Genomic DNA, 25,125 nt, shown 5'->3' with positions numbered 1-25,125 from the left:
ACACACACACACACACACACACACACACACACACACACACACACACACACACACACACACACACTAACCTGACCAATTCTGACCTCTGTGTTACTCAGTATAAGAAATGTAAACATGTGGCTCTCACAGAGATAAGCAACCGTTCATTCACCCTCTGCCTTCACTTCACAAAGGAATGTGTTCAGATTATCTAAATCCATTATTTTTCTCCTTAACTTCAATTCCATCACAAAACACAAACAACAGAACAAATGTATAGCTACCTGTTCTTTGATTTATGTTTTTAGAATCCAAGAATGATTTGTTGTATACTTTATTGATAAGAAATTAACAGAATCTAATTTAATGCTGAAATACATGTATTGTTTATTGAGGAAGTGTTGTTTCACAGATCCACAGGAAGGTCCATAATCAGATCCTGATTGGTTCTCAGAGCGATGACATCATCCCCTGCTCAGGTCAGCAGCTCTCCTCTTTAGCAATCAAAATGTTCATCTTGGTTGTTCTGCACAGAGGATCATAACAAGACATGGCTGTGAATCATTCAACTTCCTTTATGCTGTGATTCAGGTACATTTCATATAAATGTGATGTTGGTGGATTAGAGTGAAAATATTTTTATGGGATAACACAACTCATGTAAAGTTGTTTCTAAATGTGGGTTTGAATGGAGCAACAACAGTGATAAGGTTTCACCTCAACATGTTCTAAAGGACTTTTTTTAAATATAAACTTGTGTTTATTGATTTCATACACAAATTGACAGGAATAATCATTGGGAGGATTTTTACGACAAGAAATGTAGAATTGTTTTTCAGAGACTAAAATACTTTAAAGATTCAACATGAAAAGGTTCACACTTGACCCAAAAATATTTTTTCTTTGTTTTGAAAAATATTAGCAAAAAAAATAACCATAAGCTTATTGCCTGTAATGACTAAAAAAAGGTGAATAATAGACAAAAATGTTTCTCAGACATTTTAACCAGGACCTGCTGTCATCCAATCAGGACTCAGTACTGTGAATGCAGGCTTAACATTTCTCCACCAGCAGAGGGCGTCTCAATCACTTGATCCTCCACAGTCATTTTGGATGAGGTGGAGTTAGCGTGTGAATGCCCTGAGGGTGGAGCACCTGTGTGTACTCACTGTCTCTGGACACACAGGGTACACTCGTTGGCATAAGTGTTTCCGTCGCTGCCGCACACAGGAGCGAGGTTCAGGGGGCACGCCATGATCTCCTCCATGTCAGGACAGGAAGGCTGCCGGGGAGAAAAAAAAAAAAAGATCTGTGGTGACTTTCTGTCATTAATACAGAGAGAAAAAATTCACCTTAACACGTGTTTATAAATGTTTTGTCACTAAATGTATCTCTATTTATTTAGATGTGTTTTACATTTATTATTATTCTTGTTTGTTGTGTAGTGTATATTGATAAAGTCATACTGAACTTTTATTTTCAGGAACAATGTATGCAAGAGAGGGGTATGACCAGAACAGTTTTTAAGCTTGGTGTTGAAGGAAACTACTTTAGTATTTGTTTTTATACCTTGTAAAGTATTTTGTTATATTGCTTCTTTTTATTATTAATACAATTTGTTCTGTTTGTTTTGTTTTAAACATGTTCAATCACATTTTTTATTATTCCTTTGTTTATATTCGTTGAGCGTAACATTCTTTCTCCTTGACATTTATTTTTACTGCATTATTTTAAAAAAATAATTATGTTTGCATATTGATACACTGTGTTTATTAAGAATGACTTAATTGTATGCACACACACACACACACACACACACACACACACACACACACACACACACACACACACACACACACACACACACACACACACACACACACACACACACAAACACACACACACACACACACACACACACACACACACACACACACACACACACACACACACACACACACACACACACACACCTTTCTCAGGAATCCAGAGTCCTCCTCGGCGTCTGTAAATAAGGAAATAATTGACTGCATTTGCCATAAATTCTTGCCTACTGTGCAAAAGCAAGTTCACAAACGGCTCACTACATAACAACACTAGCATGTGAAATGACACTAACAGACACCAATAGATAAAAAATTACATGAATTTATGTTGGAATGAAGAAAGTGTAGTATTCTACCTCATAGCTCAATTTTAACATAGCTCAACTTATTGATATTTCTGATCCATTAAAATATAAATACAGAGTACAGTATGTTTTTTTGTGTAACCATTTGACTATACTGTGAAGTGGCTATAAAAAGTATGCAAATTATTTTTTATTTCTCTCAATTTTACTTAGATATCTGTTTTCACTTTGATAACAATACGTATTTTTCAGTGTCAAAAAAAGCTCATTTAGATCCTCTTATGTTTCATTCGTGGCATCTAAACCAAAATCCTTCCAAATATCTGTCAGGAGATGAAGTTAATCTAGAACATCCTTTGAATGCAAAAAAAACAATACCTCCAATAAAGTGTTTTTTCTCTGTTACCTGCAGCCACGCAGATGAGCAGGAGTCCCAGAAAAACAAGTCTTCCAATCATGATGCTGGTCGATGAATAACTAAGAGTGACAGAACCTTCCGTGCCTTTCTCTGTTTTACTGGCAGCATAATTGTGTGTGGGAACACAGCAGGTGAAAATAGACACACAAACACATGCACACTCTAGAAACATACAGTGACACACACACACACACACACACACACACACACACACACACACACACACACACACACACACACACACACACACACACACACACACACACACACACACACACACACACACACACACAGTAAACATTCCTTTTGTTCAGTCATTAGCTACCAACTTCCATATGACAACAAGCTTTTTTGTGGTAGTGCACACAGATCAGAAAAACAAAAGGCAAAATAATCAACAAGTCAGGATTTTTTTCAAAATTTATGAATTTTTTATTTCTTAATGTAAAGAGTAACTATACACAATGCGTAACAGACTCAAACAGCTGTTTAATACTTAAAAATGTAAACAAATAATAATATTGAGCACGAGAAGAGAAAAATCACCACTGTATTTTTGTCCTGCATGTCTCTATCTTACTCTGCGTTTCTCTTTTACACTTCTCATTAACATATAAGCCTTCGTTCCCGTTTAAAGTTTCAAAGAACATGTTCCCAATGCAGTGGTGTAGCTTCATTGCGTCTGAATTATACCTGTGTTCCAGTTCAGAGATTTGTTTTGAAATGTCTAATTTAACATACTCAAATCCCTACTTTTACATCTTTGACAAAACAGGCTATGAAGTCTATAAAGTGCTCACATTTAGATGAGGATTTTGGTACGTTCCAAGATTTTATGACACAGATAACCCGTAATGACCATCTGTCATTAATTTAAAACCCTGGATACGATTGTTTGGACTATAAAGCATTACAAGCACAACTCTGATTTACATGGTCCCTGTTTATGTGCCTGGCTTCTTTAACGTAGCATTGGAAACTATATTTGTTTGAAGTGGCTCAACCTCAAGCCTGAACATTTGAGTGTCTGACAGTACAGTAAGTGTGGCAGCTTATTAATGAGAACGGACAGAAAGTTTAGAATTTGGCAACATGACGAAAAACTGATAGGGTTGTAAGATGGAGCACACATTTGACATAATATGTGCTTTTTGTTTCGAGCTGCTGAAAATGGATATAGAACTTAAATCAACTTTACAAAATAGTTGCCTCCTCCGTGTTATGCTGGTTGACCAAAGATATATATTCAGCTCCATTTGGCACAGATACTGTTCACTCCACTGGTAACATTTTTTTTCTGACTTGACATCACAAAGTTGCTACTGTACATAATATCCACATCGGTGCTGGCTCAGGTCTGAAATGCTGCCATGCTGCCCTCACACAAGCAAGTATGAAAGCACCAGTTACCATCTTTAGATTTCTTAGACAGGTAGAGTAGCAGTGAAGCCTTCTCCAGGAAACATTTCCAAAAAAAAGGATTTCATACACGTTTTCTGTTTTTTTTTTACAACTGGTTTTTGGATTTAGACTATATATGTGCCATTAATCTCACCACAATGAAGCACAATTCAGTTGTTACCCAAGCTGATCTGAAGACATGCTCTGGCACACACACAGAAGTGCTGACAGTCTAGTGTGTGGCCCAGTGGAAAGCATGCAGTATAATATTTCCAAGGAACTTTCTAAAACCAGTTCACATTTCCTTTCCGTACAACTTTGTCACAAAGTCACAACTGCAAGTTTGTGATGGTCATCTTGCATCGACTCTGATTAGCATTCAGTTCTTTTAAAGAGAGCAGGGCGAGTAAAAACAAGCCAGTGTAGCAGACTGCACATCTTGTACTGACATCAAGCCACCACAATATTTTAGTTTTTTTTGTTTTTGACAATGAAGGACACACTTTTTATATATAAAAACAGTCAAGTATCATTCATCATCTTCACAAAAAGCCCCATTTTGTGCTTCGATGCCAGGTGGTATCCGTCTTACACATTCCTGGGCAGCCTTCATACATTGTTGTTGTTGTTTTAATGGAGTGCTCAGATTTCTCTCTTCACCATGGTACATTATAGGCACTGTTCTGGACAATGTCAAGGACACAAATTAAAAAAAATTAAAAAGACAACTTGGTTATCAATCTTAATTATCATCGAAAGAAAGAAAAGAAAATCCAAAGAGATTACATTTTGTCTATTAGAATTAAATTATTTTCAATAATAGAATTAGCAAAAATGTATATAATTGTGACTGAAATTAATTGGATTGTGATTTTTTTGTTACCATCATTTGCATGATAAAAACAACTGCACTTGGTATTAAAGAGAGACCGAGAGAGGTTTGACCCTGAATAGAAAAATAGTCAGCCCGTCTTTTTAGCAGTTGGCAGTGAATGATCTGAACAGTTTTTAGTTTTTTTTTAGTTTAACGCAGTCGTGTATTCACGATAGAGAGCAGCACAAACACAGTCCCACGGACTACTGCTAACTACTTTTAGGAGCGGAGATCAAAAACCTACAGATATTTCCTTCTATCGTCCCCCATGCCGTGTCCTTTGAGTAACTAGCGTGGCTCCAAGCCTTCCAGTCCTGTGCAGCTTTTAAATCCTGCTGTCGCATCAAGTGTTCCTTTCTTTCTGTCCATCTAGTGAAGGAGAAGCACCAGTCTCCGACCCTCACAGGAATATCCTCTTAAATATATTCAGATATATTTCTTGCATTGATTTGCATTGTTTCAGTGTCACAATACCTGCAGTCTCTGCCTTTTTTAAGAGGCTGTGCGCTGGAGTGCAGGTCCACTGAGAAATGATAACAATTAAAAAAGACTAAAAAATAGAAAATAAATGAACAAAGTTCGCCTCCCCCTGCAGGTTAGTGATCAATGTTTTCTGGGTTGGGGGAGGGTGGGGGAGGCATAGCAACTCCCACTGATGGTATGTTGTGAAATCAGACGCAGCTCTCCCTGGTTGTGTTGTCCTTTAGTAAAGTGTTCAGCTGGGAAATGTCCACTACCACAGCGTCCCGTTTGTTTAGAAGGGCATCTTTCAAATGGTCCTCATCACTTTGGTCCTTCGCAAAATTTACAAACACCTGCAGGAAGGACAGGAAAATGAAAGAGAAATTAGACTCAGCCTAAACTAAAGTCACCATCCAGATGTAGACAGAGCATTGTGTGCACTCTTACTTGGTCTAAAGTTGTCTGTGAGACGGAGTAGTCCTCTATGCTCAGGGTGTCCTTGTTCTGAGAGAGCAGGGAGAAGATGCGGGCGAGGGAGGTGAGGGAGGTGGGCAGCTGGTACTGCAGCATGTTTCGGTGCTTCTCCTTCAGTGTGCTGCCTGGCAGCTCTTGCTCGATGAACTCCATCACAGGCCGAAGGTCCGGGTCTGGGCCCGTCACCCGCAGGATGATGGTGTAGCCATCACCAAACCTGATAAGAACGCAACAAAACATTAATTCAACTGAACTCTGCTAATCCTAAAAAAATCTGATATGTGTTAGCTTCTGTGAAATGCTATCCTGGCATCATGTGTTCCTACCTGTTTTTGAGATGCTGCACACTGCCCAGACATCGGAACCTGCCGTTGACCATGATGGCCATTCTGGTGCAAAGCGCTTCACACTCCTCCATGCTGCAAAGAAACACACCAGGATGAGTTTTCTCATGTTGAGGTCAATTCCCAACAACAGTATAAAGTTCAGATACTTGAGAATATCTCAAATTCAGATGCTTTAATCTAACCTGTGAGAGGTTAGGACTACAGATCGTCCCTCCTTGACGATGCTCAGGATTGCGTTCCACAGTGCGCGCCGTGCTTTAGGATCCATACCTGTTGTTGGTTCATCCTGTGAAAAGATAAATGATACTAAAATGCTGCTACTGTTCAACATACACTGGCTTCAGTAACTTTTGGATCACATTATTTCACTTTAGTATTTTGTTTAAGTATGAACATATTTCACTCACCAAAAAGACTACAGGCGGTCCTCCTATGAGAGCGATGGCAGTAGACAGTTTCCTCATGTTGCCTCCACTGTAGCTGCCCGCTGACTTGTCCACATATTTGACCAAACCAAGCTTACGGATGCCCCATTCGGCCACCTAGTGGACACAAGAAATATTTCATGAGTTTCCACCATTTTCTTTTTCTTGACTGACAAATTAAATGATGTTTGCTCATTTGTTTAAACCACCTTCCTACATAATGTCTAAGTGGATTATAACACATTTAAAACAGGATGCAAAAAGTAGAGTTGAAAGTGTGATATTCTTTTAACTAATAGAATATGTCATGGTAAGTAGATTGGGTGTTGTTGTGAGATAGGTTTGTGACTGACCTCGCAGACTTCCTTCTCGGGAACTCCCCTCAGGATGGCGTAAAACTCGAGGTGCTCTCTGCCGGTCAGCAGGTCATTGATGGCATCAAACTGAGGACAGTAGCCCATGTTCTGGTGCACCTCGTCTATCTCTGAAGTCACACTGGAGTGAGAAAAGCACATAAAGAAGAGTGTCATTAAATTTCATAAAATCATAACAAATATTTGAAACAAAATGTTAACCTGTTTTGGACGTTTTCTCACAAATAAAAGAAAGCTATGATATTCCAATTGCAAATTACAAGAAGATCAGAAAAATATTTTTTTCCATTTAGGCATATATAAATTATAAATAAATAAATTATAATGCGCTATGATTGGATGTGCATATTTAGAAGTGTCTCACCTCTTGCCATTCAGGTAGGCCTCTCCCCCTGTGACTGTAGAGTCTCCTGTCAGCATTTTAAAGGTGCTGGTTTTCCCTGCCCCATTCACTCCCAGCAATCCAAAACACTGCGGGAAAGAGGGAAAACAAATGTTTAATATCACAGGTTATTTACCCAACCTGGTCAATTGTGTATCAGGTGTGTGCTGTTTGTCTGTGTCATACCTCTCCTGGTGGGATGCCAACACACAGCCGATCCACTGCCGGCTTCTGTTTCCTCTTGTAAATCTTGGTGAGCTCTTTGAGCTCCAGGATGTCTGACTGTCCTCCTCCACTCAAGATCCTCTGTCGCTCTCTGGCCACATCCTCGTCTTCTTCTCCAATAGGCTTCAGGTGACTGGTGGAAGACCTGGAGGAGAACAGGCAGCAGGGAGACAATAGGTCAGGACAAACAGTCTTTCACCAAAGGTTATTTTAAATCCAAATTTGTTTTGTTAGGGGATTACATGTGTGTAGGAAGTTTCACCCACCTGGCCTTGAAGAAGAAGTGGTATTGAATGAGGACAGTGATGCAGAAGAAGATCACACCCTCTATAGCCATTGCAAACAAGTTCTTGCCCACCATGTCCCAGGCCAGAGGGGAGCGAAACCGGTTTTCACCTACAGAGACAAAGCCAGAGACCATTAAAAAGATATTTAAAAAATGTATATTTATTTCCTTTGCCAGGATTACAAATAAGGATTAGTGTAAAAAAAGATGTCTGCAGTAATTACCAAATCTCTCTAAAGCGTCGGCCATCGCCTGATTCTTCACCATGTCGATCAGTCCTCTGCCCAGACAGAAGTGAGGGAAGATGAGGAACACGTTTTTCAGGATGTCGTTGATGCCACCAATTTCCTTAAATAGGAACAAGTGAATCATAGAAGTTAGTATTACATTTTAAAGGAGAAAGTATTAAAAAGCCTATTTTTTATACACAATATTTAGCTGCTATGACTAACTGAATCAAAATGACTCACATTGCTTCCAAACAGCTCCAGTACAAATGTGGAGACGCTGCCGTTGATTCCTATCAGTATGTTAACGCTGGTCAGAACAACGTAGGCCGTGCTGGGGATCTTAAAGAAGAACGAGGCCGGGTACATCAGAGGGGTGATCGACCATCTGGAAAAGAGATACAAAGATCATGTTAGATGGGAGAAGAGGATTAAAAAATTTAGAAAATAAGGAAAGTCATAAAATGCCAGAAGAGTCCTATTTACCCGTAGAGCAGCAGCAGCAGCGCCAGCACGGGCAGATTGGTGGAGGAGACGTAGGCATCTTGTTGGAAACACATGAAGATAATGATGACCAGTGTGGCTGGGACGACGTAGTTACACTGAAAAAGAGAGTGAAACAAATGCTTTAGTAAGTTTTATCACTCTTCCATCATTGTATTTAATCTAGATTGAAGAGGATCTAATAAAGTCAAGGGGTTTGAGATATCTTACCATATCCCAGACAAAGTTTGCCAACCAGTAAAGTAGGGGCTGCACTCCACTGATGAACTGCATGTGCTTAGCCTTGTTTACTCTCTCTTGGATGAGGAAGACCACAAAACTGGCAGGGACAAAGGACATGGCGAAGATCACGCAGATGGAAACTAGCACATCCACTGATGTCGTCATCCTGAGGGAGGGATAACACAGAGACAGAAGAAGTGAGATTTATGAGCGATGTCTCTTAGAAAGGGGGAAAGAGGTGTTGATTGAAGTGTACTCCGGTATAAACACTTGTACTCACAGTGCGACCTGAGACAGCTGTTCCTTGGTGAGGTTGAGCGGATGATTGGAGGCAGTGATGCCAAACTTAGTGGGGTCTTTGTCGGATGGCAGATTTGCCCGCAGGATGCCATTGTTCATCACATTGAGGAAAGAACCGATGCTGTGCCAGCCCTTGTTGTTGAACCAGATCTGGAAATAAAGAGGCATGTTAGTGTCTGTAAGCTCAGAGGAAATAGAGAGCAGTCTGGAAGTAAATTAGAAACTTGGTGATCAGATGAGTGCCACAAATCTGCATTAGAGTAAATATTACGGTGTGTCATTGAACCTTAAAATCTGTTTCTTAGCCATTTTTGTTTTCTATATTATTTTTGTTTTGGAATATGTCCAAAAAACTTGATCAATGAAGAGAAATACAATATGTATAATTCATAAATAAGAAAATAACTCCAACTAAAGATAACAAGAACTGTATTGAAAGTGTGGAGTTGAAGCTTTGCATCTTTTATTCTGCCACAAGCAGGAATCAATTATCAAGTCACACGAAATGAATAGAGTGAATGAAGCCCATTGTGTGTACTTCGGATAATGTGGTGAGGGAGGCTTGAAGGTAACCGGCAGGGCCACGTATTGTGGTATAACCACTGTGTGTGTGTATGTGTGTGTGTGTGTGTGTGTGTGTGTGTGTGTGTGTGTGTGTGTGTGTGTGTGTGTGTGTGTGTGTGTGTGTGTGTGTGTGTGTGTGTGTGTGTGTGTGTGTGCTAACCTTGACGTTGTTCTTGGTGTCCAACCCTTGCATAAAACTGGAGAGACTGAGAAAGAAACGATCAGCTGCAGTTCCCTGGAAAATGGGAGGAAGTCTACTTTAGTACATGGGTATATTGACAATGTTTAAACCTACTAAATATATGTAAGTCTCAACAGCCACTAGTATAAAACATAAAAATGAAATGAGTCAGTCTCCTCAGCAGTTAGTTTCCTAACTCAACTAAATAAACTAACAGTAGTACAGCTGACCACATTAGTGTCTACTTTGGCATGAGTTTAATGCAGTTTATAAATAATCATAAAATGAAATCTCTTACTCTCTCCAGACGGAAACGTCTCTTTAACTGAGCAATCGCTTCATCAACCTGATCTGCATGGGATGTAAGCTGAGAACTCCTGGCGCCCAGCGAGAACCCACCGTATCTGTGAGGAGAACAAATCTTTTTAACATCAGCGAAGGACACAGCAGAGAGGCACACAGTTTGATACCATCGACAAATGAAATCAAAATCGATCATGATTATGATAATGTACCTGAACTCGTTGACCCAAATCTTGTTCCTTAGGCTGAAAGAAAAAGGAAAAAACAGATTAAAAATCAATAAAACATAATACAAAGGGACAAGAACAAATTAATAAATGTAAGATGAGTGTTACCTCTTGCCAATGATCTGAGCGTAGGTCTTAACAATATAGTCTGAGATGTTCCTGCCAGTCAAATTCTGAAGAGTGTCCGTCTCACTGATCTTCATCTGGATTCACAAACAGTCAAAATATGAATTAACATTTGTGTGACTGGTCTTAATTTGTAATTTCACATCGTTCTACACTTCAGTTTTGACTTTTCTAGTGATGTGATGTTACTAACCTCTTTTGGTGGAAGTCCCCCGGCACCAGCGGGACACTCGGGCAGCATCCTCTTGCGTCCTTCACAGCTGCACTCACACATGGGAGAAGGATTCTCCATAGACCAGTTGCCATTGTCGAACATGTCCGTCACACTTTGAGGGACCTGCGGGGCCGACCACTCATCCCCGACTTCTGTGCAGTGACTATCCCTGGAGCACAAGAGAGACAATATTTATCTCCAAATCTTCATTTTTTTTTTTTTTTAAATAGAGACTACCATTATTGTGTTTATACCTGAACTGCTTCTACAGTAGATATATCTATTTGTATGTCGTTTAATGAATGTTAAAAAAACTCACGGTGAGGGTTGTCCATCCATGCAGCGTGTCCCAAATCCTGGCTGTGCTGTAAGAGCTCCGTGCAGTTTGTTGATGTGAGGATCTTCAGGTATGTCATTACTGCAAACATAGAGAATGCATTGCCTTTAATATCACATAGCATTCATTATCTACCTTGAAATGGAAATACAAAGAACAATTATTTCGAACAAGACAGCAGTCCATAATAGATTGACATTTATACAAATAACTTCATCATCAATTTATCACACCACCAGTCTTTGAAACTTGTATCTAAAGTTTCACAGAATACTAAAATAAATACGGAACGCTGTGCAGTTTACAGCACGTAATCTTGCTGAGCTTGTGGATTTAAAATGCATAAGATATGTAAAATGCAACCCTTTGTTAACTTAGGTCACATCTTGCATATTTAATGAATGGTGCTCTTTGCAGATGGAAATACCACCTTTATATAGGAAATGTGCTTTGAAAGAGAATTGTTCGCTTGAGGTGAATTTAAACTATTTTTTAGATTAAAAAGTGCTTTTAAAGGATAAATGTCAAAAATATGAAGAATGGTATCTCACCTGATGAAGGTAAACTGTTCTCCATACATGCTGTAATCCAGAGACAGACTTGGGTACTTTCCAAACGGAGGGACAATCAGACTGAAAACCAGGGCAATACACACAAACACGGCCGGGAGAACAATCTGAAAAGAAAAAAAATGATCACAACATGCACACATGAAAACGGACTAACTTCAGAACTATTGCTTAATTTTCAGAGGGAGCCGATGTTCTGCAGACAGACCTGTGTTTGGAAACAGTACATCATAAAAAAATCATTAGCATACCTGAGCAAAGAAGCCTTTCCTGGAGCGCCGGGCGTAGAGGAATCGTTTCCAGAGGAGTGCAACAAACTGCTGTCTCTTCAGACTCCAGCCTTTGACCTGGTATGATCCTTTGCCATCTGATCCACTGAGCCAGTCAGTCTCACGGGATTCTGGACACAGAGGACACAATACATATAAGCAACTTTTCTTGTCTTGTGACCTGATTTTGTAATATTGCTAATAAGTTGTTAGTAAAAACAGAATATCTAAAATTGTCATTTTACCGGCCCAAAGCAAAAGATTTGAATGTTGAGCAAACCAAATTCAAAAAGATGCAAAATTGTTTTCCTGATACCAAAACAATTTTTTTGCTTTCATTGCATTGCATCTTTGGAAGTGAAGGCCTACCTTCAGAGTCGTTGAAATCAAAGTCATCTTCAGTGAAGGGCTTCAGGCAGCTCTGGTGGTCTCCAAATGCATGATGGCGACGAGTCCTGGTCGGAACGACTCCATCTGAATCCACATGAGGTTCAACATGTTAATATAACTACATGGAGCTAATACATATTTTAGGAGTGTGCATGCTGTAAATCTTGCAAAAGTATCACAAATCTTACCTGAAAGCTCAACAGCATCCACTCCACTGTCTTCAGCCACTTTCAAGAAAATCTGCATAGTAGAAATACACACAATTAGTACATCAGTAAAAGCACATATCAAACCGAGAAAAAAAACAAATCCATCCACACAAAGTATGTCATTGCTATCGGTTTCACTCAGCAAACTGAGAACTCTTCACTACTCCTCACCTCTTCCAGGGTAGTATCAGATATTCCATAGCTGGATATTCCCAGGTCAGTCAGGCGGTCATCCAGCTCGTGGAAAAGCTCGACAAAGGCTCCGTCTTTAGCAGACTCGTAGGGCAAGACATAGGTGATTTCGTGGCCAAGGTCCTCAACCAGGCGAGCCTCTTTGACATGTTTGAATATTAGGTTGGAGATAAGCGACACATCTGCAGGGAAGAAATCAGTGGAAAGAGTGAGATGTTTGTGAGGAGGAATGATAAAACATCAACATAAATGCCTTATTTTACAGGAATAAGCCATATTTTGATTGTTACTATTACTTACCAATAGTGGTGGTTTCACTCTCCGGTTCGCTGCCCAGTCCAGCATCTGAACTGCTTTCTGATACGCTGTCCTCCTTAACCAAAGACAAAAAGGTCTAAGTAAATTGTACTCTTAAAAAACACTAGGAGTGAGACAACGTCTTTTGTATCTTTCAAAAAACAAAAGTTCTCCCAAGCACCTTTCTTACCTTCTCGGCCTTCTTGATGTAGGACACGGTGCTGGCAGAATTCCTGCAGGACTGAAGGGTCAGGTCGTAGTCTCTCTTGACCAGGGTCAGGTAGTAGCCCGTGCCCAGGTGGGTCTTCAGGTAGAGCGAGGAGCCTACGCAGCACAGCTTGCCGTGGGAGATGATGGCGATGCGGTCACCCAGGATGTCAGCCTCGTCCATGTGATGGGTGGAGAGGATGATGGTGCGGCCTGAGGGAGGAACAGAGCGGAAAACATATTTAGTTTGAGAAACAGAAGTCCTTTTAAAAGTTGTTGAAAAGAGTGATTGTGATTGTGATTGAAGCCAACTTCAAGTTATAATTACCTTGTCTGTATTTGAGCAACAGGTCCCAGATGCCCCTGCGTGCGTAGGGATCGACTCCAGCAGTAGGCTCATCCAGGATCACCACTTTTGAACCCCCAACAAAAGCCAGGGCCACCGACAGCTTCCTCTGCATCCCTCCTGCAAAAACCACATGATGGAAAGTCAGAATGACATCTTTAAAAAGGACTATCTAATGTAAAAGCTGTCTTATATGACTGAAAAAATGAATGACTGAACTGACCAGACAGGGTGTGGGTGCGGGCGTTTCGTTTGTGAGGCAGTCCGACATCGTTCACAATTTGTTCCATCTCCGCCTTCACTTTTTCCTCCGACAGCCCCTTCAGACAGGCGTAGAACCAGATGTGTTCCTCTACTGTCAGCCTGAATAACCACACACCAAGAAATCCCACAATTAGGAAAAAAAAGGGGACTATAACGGTGCAAAGACTCTTGATGCTGTGTATACTTACATGCTGAAAAGTACGTTGTGCTGCGGACAGACGCCCAGATTCTGCCTGATGGTGCTGAGCTCTGTGCGGATGTCCTTCCCGTGGATGTAGGCAGTGCCAGATGTTGGTGGAAACAACCCTGTGAGGATTGACCTATCGGAAAACAGGTAGGAAAATAATAGTCAATTACCATGATTTGCTTAGAGTAATGTTATTGTAAAGCAGATAATGTGTGCATTATCTTACATGGTGGTGGTCTTTCCTGCTCCGTTGTGACCGAGGAAGGACGTAATCTGTCCCTTATAGAACCTCAGGGACAGCCCATCTACAGCCAGCTTGTTTCCATGGCTGTACACCTTCACCAGATTCTCGATGTAAACACCTGGCTCGATGTGGCTTGGCTCCTCCTCAATACAAACTGGTTTAAAAAATAAAAAAAAGGGACAATGGTATATTAGCAATGACATGAGCTAACGTTTGAAAATACACAAACTACAGAAGAAAATACAGAAGGGATCATCGATCTGTTCTTGAAACAACATTTCACCTGTGGTTTTAATATCAGGAAATGTCTCCCTGAACACAAACACAAATCAGTTGTAAGGATAACGATTTGTACCTTCAGCGTTGCCCTTCTTTGACAGAGGGGTGGAGATGTTGGGGTTTTCTTTCTCTCCACACCAGTACGATTTAGTGAAAGGGAAATACCAAGGTCTGGGGATCCCATACTGACCTGGAAGAGAATTAATAGGTAAAGTATTTGGTACAGTCCTCCGAAAGAACCCTAACTTTTTTACTGCACATCGTTGATTTAGCTATTTACGGGAAAAGATTGCACAGTTGTAAGCCATATCAATGACTCACCAGGGAACACAGCTTCAAAGTACCAGGTCATTATTCCATAGAGCACAGCGTCAAACAGCATGAGGGAGATAGAGGTGGTCAGGTTGTAGCTGTCGTCCTCCAGGGGGCTGGCCAGCAGGTTTGACCACTGAATGCCCACCCCTTGCTCCTCAAATAGGGCAAAGTACTCACAGCCAAAACCGAAAGCCACAGGAGAGAGCAGACTCTGTAAGAACAACAGAGGAGCCAGAGTTTAGATGAGAGGACAATTCAACACCCAACACAAAATACTTCTGGTAATAATGTACATATTTATATTATTTAATTCTTCCACACACCACAATAAGTTTTGCTCCAAAGCCCACGTAGTCTTGCCAGGCGACACACAGCACGTAAGGCAGGTAGAGGGTGAAGTATATGATGCCACCACAGGCGGCTGCCAGGTTAGCGCGAGAGAAGAGCGTGCTGATGAGGAAACACTGCATGATGGTAACAATGCCGAATGATGCCAGGAAAAGAAACACTACGCCTGGGTCACTGTAAGGCAGCAGGTTGCCCATCTGAAAAAAAAGGAAAATCAAGGTTTATAAAGTGTCCACGTTACAGCAGCTTGTTTCCAACATTTTTACAGATATTGGAAATAGGGATTAAGGGAAAACAGAGTGAATATCATCTAAAATGTTGAGTATAAACATCAGCAATCAGTGCTGATATGTGTGTCTGTGGTAAGACATACCTTCAATAACACCACCAACAAGCCGGCGCTGATCAGAAGTGGGATTAAACTGCTGATGAACCAGCTAAGCCACAAGGTGCCGTTATTCAGTCCCATGATCCTCATGGTCTCTTTGAGGCGGGCCTCCTTCTCATATACGACGCCCTTGATGATGATGGCTACAGAGTACATCCACGCCAGGGTCATGAAGAGAGGCATTGACCGACTCATCACCCTCAGGAAACTGAAAAAGGATAAGAATTGGTCACAGATGTTTTAAAATACTTGTACAGTGAAAGATGCATTAGTCTCTTGCATGCACTGTGGTCACTTACATGTCATCAACATAGCAGGGGTAGGGCATCTGCTGAATGTAGACTCCTGTCTTCTCTTTTGTTCCAGTGATGGCTCTGATGATTCCCTGCTCGATGACGTCCTGCAGGTATGAGAATCCGCCCCAGATGTAACGAAGGTCCTCGAAGGGGTCTGCCCTGGGACCGGGGTCCCAATAACTGCATATCAAGATTACAATCAGTCACTTCATAAAAACAAGGGGAGAAAAATGTTAATAGAAAATATTATCCAGAAGCAGCTTCTTACCCATCCTTGATCTTGTTGGTCCTCTCGACATTATCGATGTCCATGCGGATCTTGTAGTTGACGTTGGGAGGCAGTTCAGTGCTATTGCTATGGGCAATGTCAGGAAACACGATTCCAGCCCAGAACTTCTGGTTTCTCAGAAGACCCATGGACTTGTTCACCAGTCGCTCCTCATTAGCTACAGGCTCCAGCTTGTCCAGGTTCACACACTGAAAGGAAAGGAGAGGAAACATTTTACTCTGAGAATAAACATTTGCAGAAGGTGTATTAAGACCTTAAATGCCGTTTGGAGGGATCGACAAAGAAAACAAAACATGTCATGACATCGTTTTCAGAGGGACAGAAGAAGTACAAACTCAAGCTTCATCCAAACATCAGCTGAATGTCAGGGATATAGGTCATTTTTAACACAAATTAATGGAATTCCTCACAAATATTGTCAGAGGCTGATAATGGCTATGAACTCATTACTCTATTACACAAAACTCATGTGCCTGAACACTGAGTAACCACACCGGAGTTGTTGAGCTGATTTTATCAGACCTCCTGCAGATAAACCTCTCACATGCTTACATAAGCTGACTTATTCCTCCTCACACACTGTGAAAAGCCAACGAGTTCAGACGGCAGGATGAAAACACAGCATGGGCGTTCCTAATGCTACAGGCATGACAGCCTTTTATGGTGGTGTATGGCCTTGAAATAGTTTTGGGTGTGAGGAATTTCAGTTGACACACATTATATGACCTTGGTAAAGGGCGAGACGGTCAGTAGGTCAGTTGGTTGTTTGCAGATTTTTCTACAGTCTGAGAAATGCCATGTTATTCAATTTTGTTTTCTAAGCTATTGCCATCATCTTATGGTTCAACGTTAGCTCGTATATTATTAGTAATGCATTTTATTGCATTATCCACATTGGATAAATCCCCGGGAACAGTCAGAAGAATATCAGTTTTTCATTCTTTTTCTATAGACTAGAAAAACATCAATACTTATTTACCTGTTTATTATACATCACAAGGCATTGTATTATTATACTGTTTTTACCACTGAACCTTGACATTTTCTCAATATGCATTTAAGAACGGTAAAATGCCCTGACTCATATACTGTAAGTAAGACAATTCAACAGGGCACTGATATTGATTAACATTTGGCCGGAGTTTAAGGCAGTTGTTTATCGCTAAGGCTCGGCTCTGGCATACTTCCCCCATGCGCAGAAACAGACTCAGCATACTGTAGCAATGATTAAATTTTGTGGGGAAGGAAATGGAAAGAGCATTTGATTTCAAGATTTTTAATAGTCGTACCTGGAGCTTAAATCTTACAGTGCATTCCAAAAAATGGGAGATACTGGAAGATTTTTCATACTCTGAACTATTTGGACAATTAGCATAAAACTTATTTTTCTCCCTTTAGGTTTTTTTTGCAGCTTGAACTAAATGGAAGCTATTCGATAGCAACTGTTTTACAGATAAACCTTGAAACACGTACAATTAGGGATTCATTGGCCATGCACCTAAACCCCCTTAAGGATTGTTGGAATATTATTTCACACATCTGTATTTAAATTAGTCAATTAAAATGCTACACATACTCTTCTTGGTATCCTTGTCTTTGAGTCAAAACTGATATGAAATTTAATTCACTGAACATATTTCCTGGAAAAATGGATATGGTGTGACGCATCCTGAACTAACCTCCATGAAACGTGAGATGGTCAGTATGGCCTGGTCGGTTTCGTTGAAGACATTTCTCCAAGTGTAGGCGGATCCTGCAGGTCTTTTGTCCTCTGAGACTTTAGACAGGAAGGCGGACAAATCGGACACACGCCACTCAGTCCCAATGAGCTGGCTGTTAAGGAACGCGGCACTGGCGTTATTCTGGAGCAGCGTCTGCACAAAGGAAGGTTATTATGTTTATTATGGAGAGTTAAATGTAAAGAGACCTGTTGCGTTTAAGTATATACAACAAATGTTAAAGAAGATACAGATAAACATTTAGAGATGGCTCAAAGTCTTCCTGTGTGTTTGGGTGGAATGTGACCTATTTCGCTGTCTCAAATCTCCTGAGACCCCGATCAAGGCTTTCTCAAATGTATTATCTCTATCATCACAGTCGTTTTCCTTTCCCCATGAGATTGAAAACCATGTCATGACGGAAACAGGCTGAGAATGAGAGTCATCTAATCAGATACAATACAAAACTGAATATATTTGTAAGCCCTATTTCAAAACAAAAATAATAGAGTTTAAAACGTTTGAATGTTCCTGTTTTCCAAATAAATAAAATGGTTAAACAGAGGATTCTTTGTATACGGTAAATGGTCTCCGGAACTATCTTCATTGTAATGATGTTTCACAGTATCACCCTTGGCCACTAGGTGGAAGTGGTGCCTATGTAATTGAGTTTTTGCAACAACAACAAAAAAACATCTGATGCCTGCAGGAGGGCCATGCTATGAACTATATATGCCATTTATAAAATACTTCTATCTTGACAACATGACATTCAATGGAGCCTTCTGTTAGAGGGACTGTAATTGTATACCCATTAATCTATTCTCCGTGCAAGAAATGTAACCCTCTGTGCGATATTTCCCTTGTGATTTGATCAGAGAATCAACAAAAGGTTTAAATGAGGGCAAGTATTGTTTTGCTGTATGGCTTCACACTGCTGCCAGGATCATATTGTAATACCACGCTGACAACACCTCTATGCTTTGTTGATCTTGCATTTACCCAAAACACACCAGCGAGTATGAACAGTTTACTTTTCTTGGCCTTTGTCCTACTCTCCCAGTTCGTCCTTATGAACCCACATAACGAGTCATATGATTTGTCACATTAAGGGTCAGAAATTCTGTTAGGTTTGGGTGGTGACATCTTGAGAGACTTCCGAAGATGCTTCCAACTTTCTTTCCTTATTTGGGTCACAGAGACCATTACCATCTTTAAACCCCTCGTGTAAACAGGAAAACACAGCTCTGAGGTGTGTACGTGTGTGTTGGCCGGGGATCCCACTCACCCTGACCATATCCATTTCCTCGCCATTTTCCATGAAATTCCACACTTTGGGCCTCATCTCCTCCCACATCCCTCCGAGGTCCCTCAGCAGGCCGAGCTCCTGGAAGGTCTTATTCACCTGCAACGCAGAGAAATGCATTCAGTCTCGTTCAATGAGGCTTAATTCATTATTTTGATGGGTTTTTTATAAAGATCAGAGGGGACTTTTGTACCTCGTGGATGATTCTCTGTGTGGCCGGAGTATCTGGGGTGTACAGGATCTTCCCCATGAGCAGAGGCTTCAGAGCTCTCCAGATCATCCTTGAAATGGGGCTGGACTCCAGGCTACGCATCATGTTATTACAATAGGGAGCTGGAAAATAAGAACAGACACAATTTGGGTCTTGGATTATATCATATGGTAAATAATTGGCAAGGACTCAGATAAAAAGCAAAAAAGTAATGTTTATGGTGCTTTCGACTTACTTGAAGAGTTGTCGTAAGATGAGGAGTGATCACTGTCGCTGTCGTTGCCATGGTTTCCGAACAGGGCCTTGTAGTTGTTGTCTTCATACCAGTTGAGAGACTTGATTTTGAGGCCGCCTCCCTCGGGATGGCCGCAAACGATACGGGACACGGCCTGATACATTTGGTTTGGAGATCCTGTGGCATTCGCAGTTAGATACAAGATCTCTTTACGCATGTCCTTCCAACTCTTCATACTGGCAAGCTAGACGGAGAGACACAAACAGCAATGTGAGCATGATGATAAACATATCAAAGAGACATCTACCAGACCCATAAAGCACAATTTAGAGAAGGAACATTGAATTTAAACATCATACAATCTGATATTCTAATGAATGTGTGGCAGAAAGTGGCTTTTTCTGTGATTTTTTGTACATTATGATAGATTTAAGAACTCCTTTTTTTCAAAAATAACGCTGTCAAAAATGATTGAAGTCTAAGATTATGGAGATCCATGTCTTTGAAGTGATCACATGACTTCATTCAGAACAAGGTCTCACTTTAATGTTCTTTTGTTGGTTAAATCTACTGCATGTTACATAATGATCCATGAGTCATCATATCTGTGTTTAAACCTGCTGTGTTCATGTTTCTCCTTCAGGGAATCTCACATGTCTCATATACTGTAGCTAAGAAAGTGAAATGGATATGTCTCCATGTACATTTGAAAAGCTATCCCTTTTTACAACAGACAGGATATATGAACCAGTTGTTTTCTATGCTGCAGGGTTGAAGTTAGTAATGCTTATCAACTGCTCTGAGTGGTATTCTAGACATGTAAGTGCTGCACTATGGGGTGGAGACGCTTAGCACTTAGCCGCCTGCCTGACTAAGATACATTAAACTGATGTGCCCAGTCCTATCTCTCTTTCCCTCCTGCTGTGTGTGTGTGTGTGTGTGTGTGTGGTTGGGGGTTGTATGTCTCTCTACAGGAAAGGTCAGACAGCGTGTATCATGTAATTAAGAGTGTTAATTACATGATATAAGATGTAGGTTCCTTGAATTTCTTTAGGAATGTAAGTGTTGTCCTCAATTCACTCGCGTTAATAGGTTTACATTCTGAATGCTGAAGGCTTAGGAGCAGCAGAGTATTGTTGCCTCATTATCACATTATAAAATACTTGCTTCTCAGCTACTATTAATAGTCCTATTATAGTTGTGAATTTTAGAAATAAAAGGTTTACAAAACCTTTCCACAGAGAAACTGTTTTTGATTGACTACCGACATCAGCTTTAAAGTCAGTGACACCTCGGGCTGAAGGGGGCAGGATGTTCAGTGTGCCTCACACAGGGGTTACTGCAAGTCATCAGACAAGTCACCACAAGTTCCCTGTTCATCTCTGCAAACTGGTCAAATCTAGATACAATTATGTCACTAACTCGTGATCGGCAAGCTCTGAAAGGAGGGGGTTTGTGTCTTTCGTGTGAGCAAAACAAAGAAAGGGCAGACTAAGAGGGAAGCTTTTGTTTCCTAAGTGTGAACCGCAGGAGGCTACTTGGACTTCAAATAAGCTCTGAGAGTGTGATGGATGGAGGCTTAGGAAATCACACCTTTTTCTGAGGTGAATATGTGAGAAGGTCAGCTATAAGTGACAAAAACTAAGGGACAAAGAAGAAAGAAAGAAAGAAAGAAAGAAAGAAAGAAAGAAAGAAAGAAAGAAAGAAAGAAAGAAAGAAAGAGAGAAGGAAAAAAGATAGAAAGAAAGAAAATGGGTTGTTCCTGTAGAGCACGAGGTAGAAATGAGTGCAGAAGACGAGAGACCAAAGAGAGGTTACTATCGGTCGTTTTCCTAACAAGCAAACCTCCGAAGGCTCCACATGCAGAGTGCTATTATACTGACAATTCTTACTGAGGACACAATCACGCAAACACACAAACACAATAACAGAAGGCACGTCATGAACTGCTGTTTGAATACAAATAACAATGTTTTCCTTGTCAACTGTGACCAGTCTACTGCAGGTAATTCTTAATCTGCCCGACGACAGGATATTCAACACTCTTTTCCAACAAAGCGAAAGTGAGACAGAGCGAACTGTTGCGTCTCAGGTCGCTGACACACAAACACACAACACACCACACACACACACACACACACACACACACACACACACACACACACACACACACACACACACACACACACACACACACACACACACACACACACACACACACACACACACACAAAACAAAAAAACGCTGCCGAGATCGTTCTGCATGTGGTTGTGTTGCAGCTGAGCCTGCAGCCATAACAAACCATCTCCTTCCTGCTCTGTCACACGCAAAGAAATGGGTCCAATAACGTGTGTGTTACATACATACTTGTGTCTTAAACTTTTCATAGCCACAGGCTACAGTAGTGTGCAACACACAAAATATCTTCTGAAGTATATTTTTTGTTTGATGACTGTGTGCAAGGTTTTGTATGCGTCATTGCAAGATGCCAATATGAACTTGTGTGACTATATAGGCAAAACACACAAACAGGGACGCACACAGACAGGCCGACAGGCAGCAGAAGAGGATCGTCCCAGAGTTACCTCGTAGCTGAGTCTGTGTGAGGTTACTAAAGTTCAGATTTCCACCCCAGCACACAGCTATTTGAAACAGAGCAGCACAGTGGCCAATGCTAAATGATTTCTTACCAAGGAGAGATTTAACTACATCTTAACCAGGTTGTGACCTCATTATTATAAGACTCATATTATAAGACTGTAGAGTAGGATTAGTTTGTCTGTAGGTTACTGGAGTCCAATCCTGCTTTATCTAACAATCTTAACCTAAGAAAAAAAAGGATATATAATTACCTTGCACCTAACATAAAATAAATAGTCAATTTAATTTGAAATGTTCGGGTTCTGATGAAGTTCAAATGAGTTATATTTGTATTTAAAACATATTAACATTATATATGCAATACATTCAGTTGAATTTAGAAACTGGTCAATTTATATCTGGTTGTAGATTTTTCTGTGATGACAGTGGTCATGTCTTGAAACGGAGAGGTTACTAGAGTTTATCCTCACACCCTTTACCTCTTTGCTAAGCAACCGCTTAAGCTACTTAGAGCAAACAGCACAAAGAAGATAAACGCCACTAATGTTTCCGAGAAGCATGTTGGTTTAAATTAAAATAAATGATTCAAAAGTACATGCATTTGTGAGGCTTATGAGAGGAGGAATGGATTCATTTTTTTTATTACCACAACTCATAATGAAGGGTTTTGTATAAATAGACCATTAACAGTTCAAATCACCACACTGCCAGCGTTCTGAGCTCAAAAATAAATCTTCTTGCAAACAGAGAAAAAGGTTAAGGAGAATGACTCAACTAATTAGCCTTTTCAAAGAATCAATCAAGAGCATTGACGACTGTAAATGAAGAAATGTTTTCGTATACAACCAAACTCTATTTAGACTTTCTTGAGCTAAACTATCCTTGACATGTGCACTGTAAATAAATGCTTCAAAAACAGGTCTGTGAACGTGCATGCAAAGTTGCATTTTTAACAAATTCTCTTCATGAGAAAATGAGCTCTTTCTTGACTACCTAAATTTTCATCTGAAAAATATCTCTAGCACGAGATAACACGGCTTCATGATGATCACCGGTAAGGACAGTTACGTGAGTGCCTTTCTCCATTCGGCTAGACGCTTACCTCATCCATCAGCCTGCTAAGCAAACCAATATAATCTGCTGTTCACATATCACACCTAAAGTACTAACAGTCTTAAAATAAGCAGAGGATTTTGATTTACACTCTTAAACACGTGTCCTTCTTCAAATGTTATGAATGTATATATATATACATTTTAAAGGATAAAATGATTGATGAATGTTGCATATTAGTGTTGAAAACAGAAGAAAAGACTGCAGGCTCATTGACGTAATTACAGCTGCATAGACAGGAAGCACTATAACACACACACACACACACACACACACACACACACACACACACACACACACACACACACACACACACACACACACACACACACACACACACACACACACACACACACACACACACACTCAGCTGGGGCTTTATGATTTGCAAACTCAGCAGCCTGAGAGCAGGGGGGGTTGTGTTGCAAGTTTACACCACCGACTGCAGCTCCTCTCCACTCTTTCGCATTCCAGCAGCTCGAACTGGGTTACATGAGTTCAGGTCCGGCATGTGAGTGTATGTGATGCGTGTTTTAATCCTATACTCTGTGTGTGTATGTCTGCGAGTCAGTAAAGTACAGGACACCTGTTTGTTGGCTGAGTAAGGCCCTCGTGCCACAATCTAAAGGAACATTGCACACAGCTTGTTCTTACTTAAGCCTGAGAGAAGATATTTTGCTGACTTTTCATGAGGTGATTTTGGACTGTATTTTATTATCTAGTGTCCTTTTGCAAATAGGTAATCTGAGGTGGAGGTTCAGAAAAACAGAATTGGTATCCACAGAAAGTCTCAGCCCACTGTGGTAGAACAAAACCTATATAAGTATGGCAATTATTATGTATCAGTGTTTTTTATCATGAATATTCATCAGGACCACTTGCTTTGCTCTCTGCACATCTCTCTTGGCCTTTTGGATGACTACATGAAACGGTGGGTGTATGCATACATATGTGTCAATTCGTCAATACGACCCTGACCCAACAGCCAACAAACAGTATTACCGCAATTGACCTGTGTGTAGTAAGTTGACTTGACCAAAAGCTTATTCTTGGTAAAAATTGATTGGATTTGCAAACATTTCTACAGAAAATTGCACTTTGGAAGTAAATATTTCGGAAGTCCTGATGGTAAATGTTATAACATGAGGGGGTTGTGGTATCGGTGTGTAAACGTGGTGTATCTACCTCCGTGGCCAATGCTCCCAGGCTCTCCAGAAGATTGTCGGTAGCTGCTGAGACTTCCTGGACGACTTTGGGGTCCGACCTCACATCCTTCTGTAAGAGAGAGAGGGCCTCTTTACTACTTTGCAGAGACTTTAGACCGTAAATTTGGTGTGAATAACCAATTAAAACATCCTTGAAAAAAACAATGAATCCTAAATAAATGAATGTGCAGCCATGGCATCTTATACAAATGTTCTGCTATAACTCAAAACATCTAGAAATTATAGAACATTACAAATGCAACTGGCTTAAAAATGAATGTGTATTATGAGGACAAAGAAGAATTTGTGACAGTTACTTGTTGTTGTTGTTGTGTGCATATTGTTTTCATCTCTGTATTTTTCTTGGATTTCAAAGGTATTTTTTCTTTCCACTAATTATCTTTAATATGTTAGTTTTTTTTGTTAAACCTAAATATTTGTATTGACATTTATGCTTTCTTCCATTTAAAAAAAATAATCAATACTTCTTCAATTTAGTGCTAAAGATAAAAAAAGAAGAAGTGGACAAAACGTTGTTGTAACAGAGGAATGGAAGAGAAAGTCGGGGAACAACATTGGGGTCAGAGGTGGGGAGAGAGGGGAAATGGGAAAGAACAACAGGTCAGCAGAGCTGTTAACTCCCATCTTCCCGTTCTGACAAAC

At 40.4% G+C, this 25,125-nt stretch overlaps 2 protein-coding genes across 9 annotated transcripts in view; both read right to left on the bottom strand.

The window, feature by feature from the left end:
• Positions 1–296: 296 nt before the first annotated feature.
• spink4 (serine peptidase inhibitor, Kazal type 4) lies at positions 297–2,713 on the bottom strand. Its single transcript, XM_063884703.1, has 4 exons — positions 2,517–2,713; positions 1,953–1,984; positions 1,149–1,261; positions 297–505 (listed from the first exon to the last, which is right to left on the bottom strand). Exons 1-4 carry the CDS (start codon positions 2,698–2,700, stop codon positions 460–462), a joined length of 375 nt encoding a protein of 124 aa, XP_063740773.1. The 5' UTR covers positions 2,701–2,713; the 3' UTR covers positions 297–459.
• Positions 2,714–2,936: 223 nt separating this feature from the next.
• The window catches only part of LOC134864643 (phospholipid-transporting ATPase ABCA1-like), a 37,309-nt gene continuing 15,120 nt past the window's right edge, over positions 2,937–25,125 (bottom strand). For 3 of the 8 annotated variants that reach the window (XM_063883795.1, XM_063883800.1, XM_063883796.1), the window contains 42 exons: positions 24,443–24,532; positions 19,543–19,786; positions 19,290–19,429; positions 19,079–19,195; positions 17,752–17,946; positions 16,052–16,260; positions 15,787–15,963; positions 15,473–15,695; positions 15,075–15,296; positions 14,758–14,962; positions 14,513–14,626; positions 14,140–14,311; positions 13,915–14,046; positions 13,686–13,825; positions 13,445–13,582; positions 13,091–13,329; positions 12,913–12,985; positions 12,592–12,794; positions 12,400–12,451; positions 12,191–12,295; positions 11,804–11,952; positions 11,535–11,659; positions 10,966–11,064; positions 10,626–10,815; positions 10,415–10,509; positions 10,292–10,324; positions 10,075–10,180; positions 9,756–9,830; positions 9,012–9,181; positions 8,720–8,897; positions 8,492–8,607; positions 8,249–8,393; positions 8,003–8,126; positions 7,759–7,888; positions 7,454–7,637; positions 7,250–7,356; positions 6,865–7,006; positions 6,494–6,628; positions 6,269–6,372; positions 6,066–6,158; positions 5,713–5,956; positions 2,937–5,618 (listed from right to left, as the gene is read on the bottom strand). In XM_063883795.1, the coding sequence (XP_063739865.1) occupies positions 5,475–5,618; positions 5,713–5,956; positions 6,066–6,158; positions 6,269–6,372; positions 6,494–6,628; positions 6,865–7,006; positions 7,250–7,356; positions 7,454–7,637; positions 7,759–7,888; positions 8,003–8,126; positions 8,249–8,393; positions 8,492–8,607; positions 8,720–8,897; positions 9,012–9,181; positions 9,756–9,830; positions 10,075–10,180; positions 10,292–10,324; positions 10,415–10,509; positions 10,626–10,815; positions 10,966–11,064; positions 11,535–11,659; positions 11,804–11,952; positions 12,191–12,295; positions 12,400–12,451; positions 12,592–12,794; positions 12,913–12,985; positions 13,091–13,329; positions 13,445–13,582; positions 13,686–13,825; positions 13,915–14,046; positions 14,140–14,311; positions 14,513–14,626; positions 14,758–14,962; positions 15,075–15,296; positions 15,473–15,695; positions 15,787–15,963; positions 16,052–16,260; positions 17,752–17,946; positions 19,079–19,195; positions 19,290–19,429; positions 19,543–19,786; positions 24,443–24,532 (6,078 nt within the window). In that variant the 3' untranslated portion in view covers positions 2,937–5,474. The remainder of the gene's footprint in view (positions 5,619–5,712; positions 5,957–6,065; positions 6,159–6,268; positions 6,373–6,493; positions 6,629–6,864; positions 7,007–7,249; positions 7,357–7,453; positions 7,638–7,758; positions 7,889–8,002; positions 8,127–8,248; positions 8,394–8,491; positions 8,608–8,719; positions 8,898–9,011; positions 9,182–9,755; positions 9,831–10,074; positions 10,181–10,291; positions 10,325–10,414; positions 10,510–10,625; positions 10,816–10,965; positions 11,065–11,534; positions 11,660–11,803; positions 11,953–12,190; positions 12,296–12,399; positions 12,452–12,591; positions 12,795–12,912; positions 12,986–13,090; positions 13,330–13,444; positions 13,583–13,685; positions 13,826–13,914; positions 14,047–14,139; positions 14,312–14,512; positions 14,627–14,757; positions 14,963–15,074; positions 15,297–15,472; positions 15,696–15,786; positions 15,964–16,051; positions 16,261–17,751; positions 17,947–19,078; positions 19,196–19,289; positions 19,430–19,542; positions 19,787–24,442; positions 24,533–25,125) is intronic. The other 5 variants (XM_063883798.1, XM_063883801.1, XM_063883799.1 and 2 more) reach the window with 3 other exon arrangements.

Source organism: Eleginops maclovinus, chromosome 5, assembly GCF_036324505.1.
Source record: "Eleginops maclovinus isolate JMC-PN-2008 ecotype Puerto Natales chromosome 5, JC_Emac_rtc_rv5, whole genome shotgun sequence".
NCBI lineage: Eukaryota > Metazoa > Chordata > Actinopteri > Perciformes > Eleginopidae > Eleginops > Eleginops maclovinus.
The sequence above is the reverse complement of the archived record's forward strand: the minus strand, read 5'-3'. Positions and strand labels throughout refer to the sequence as shown.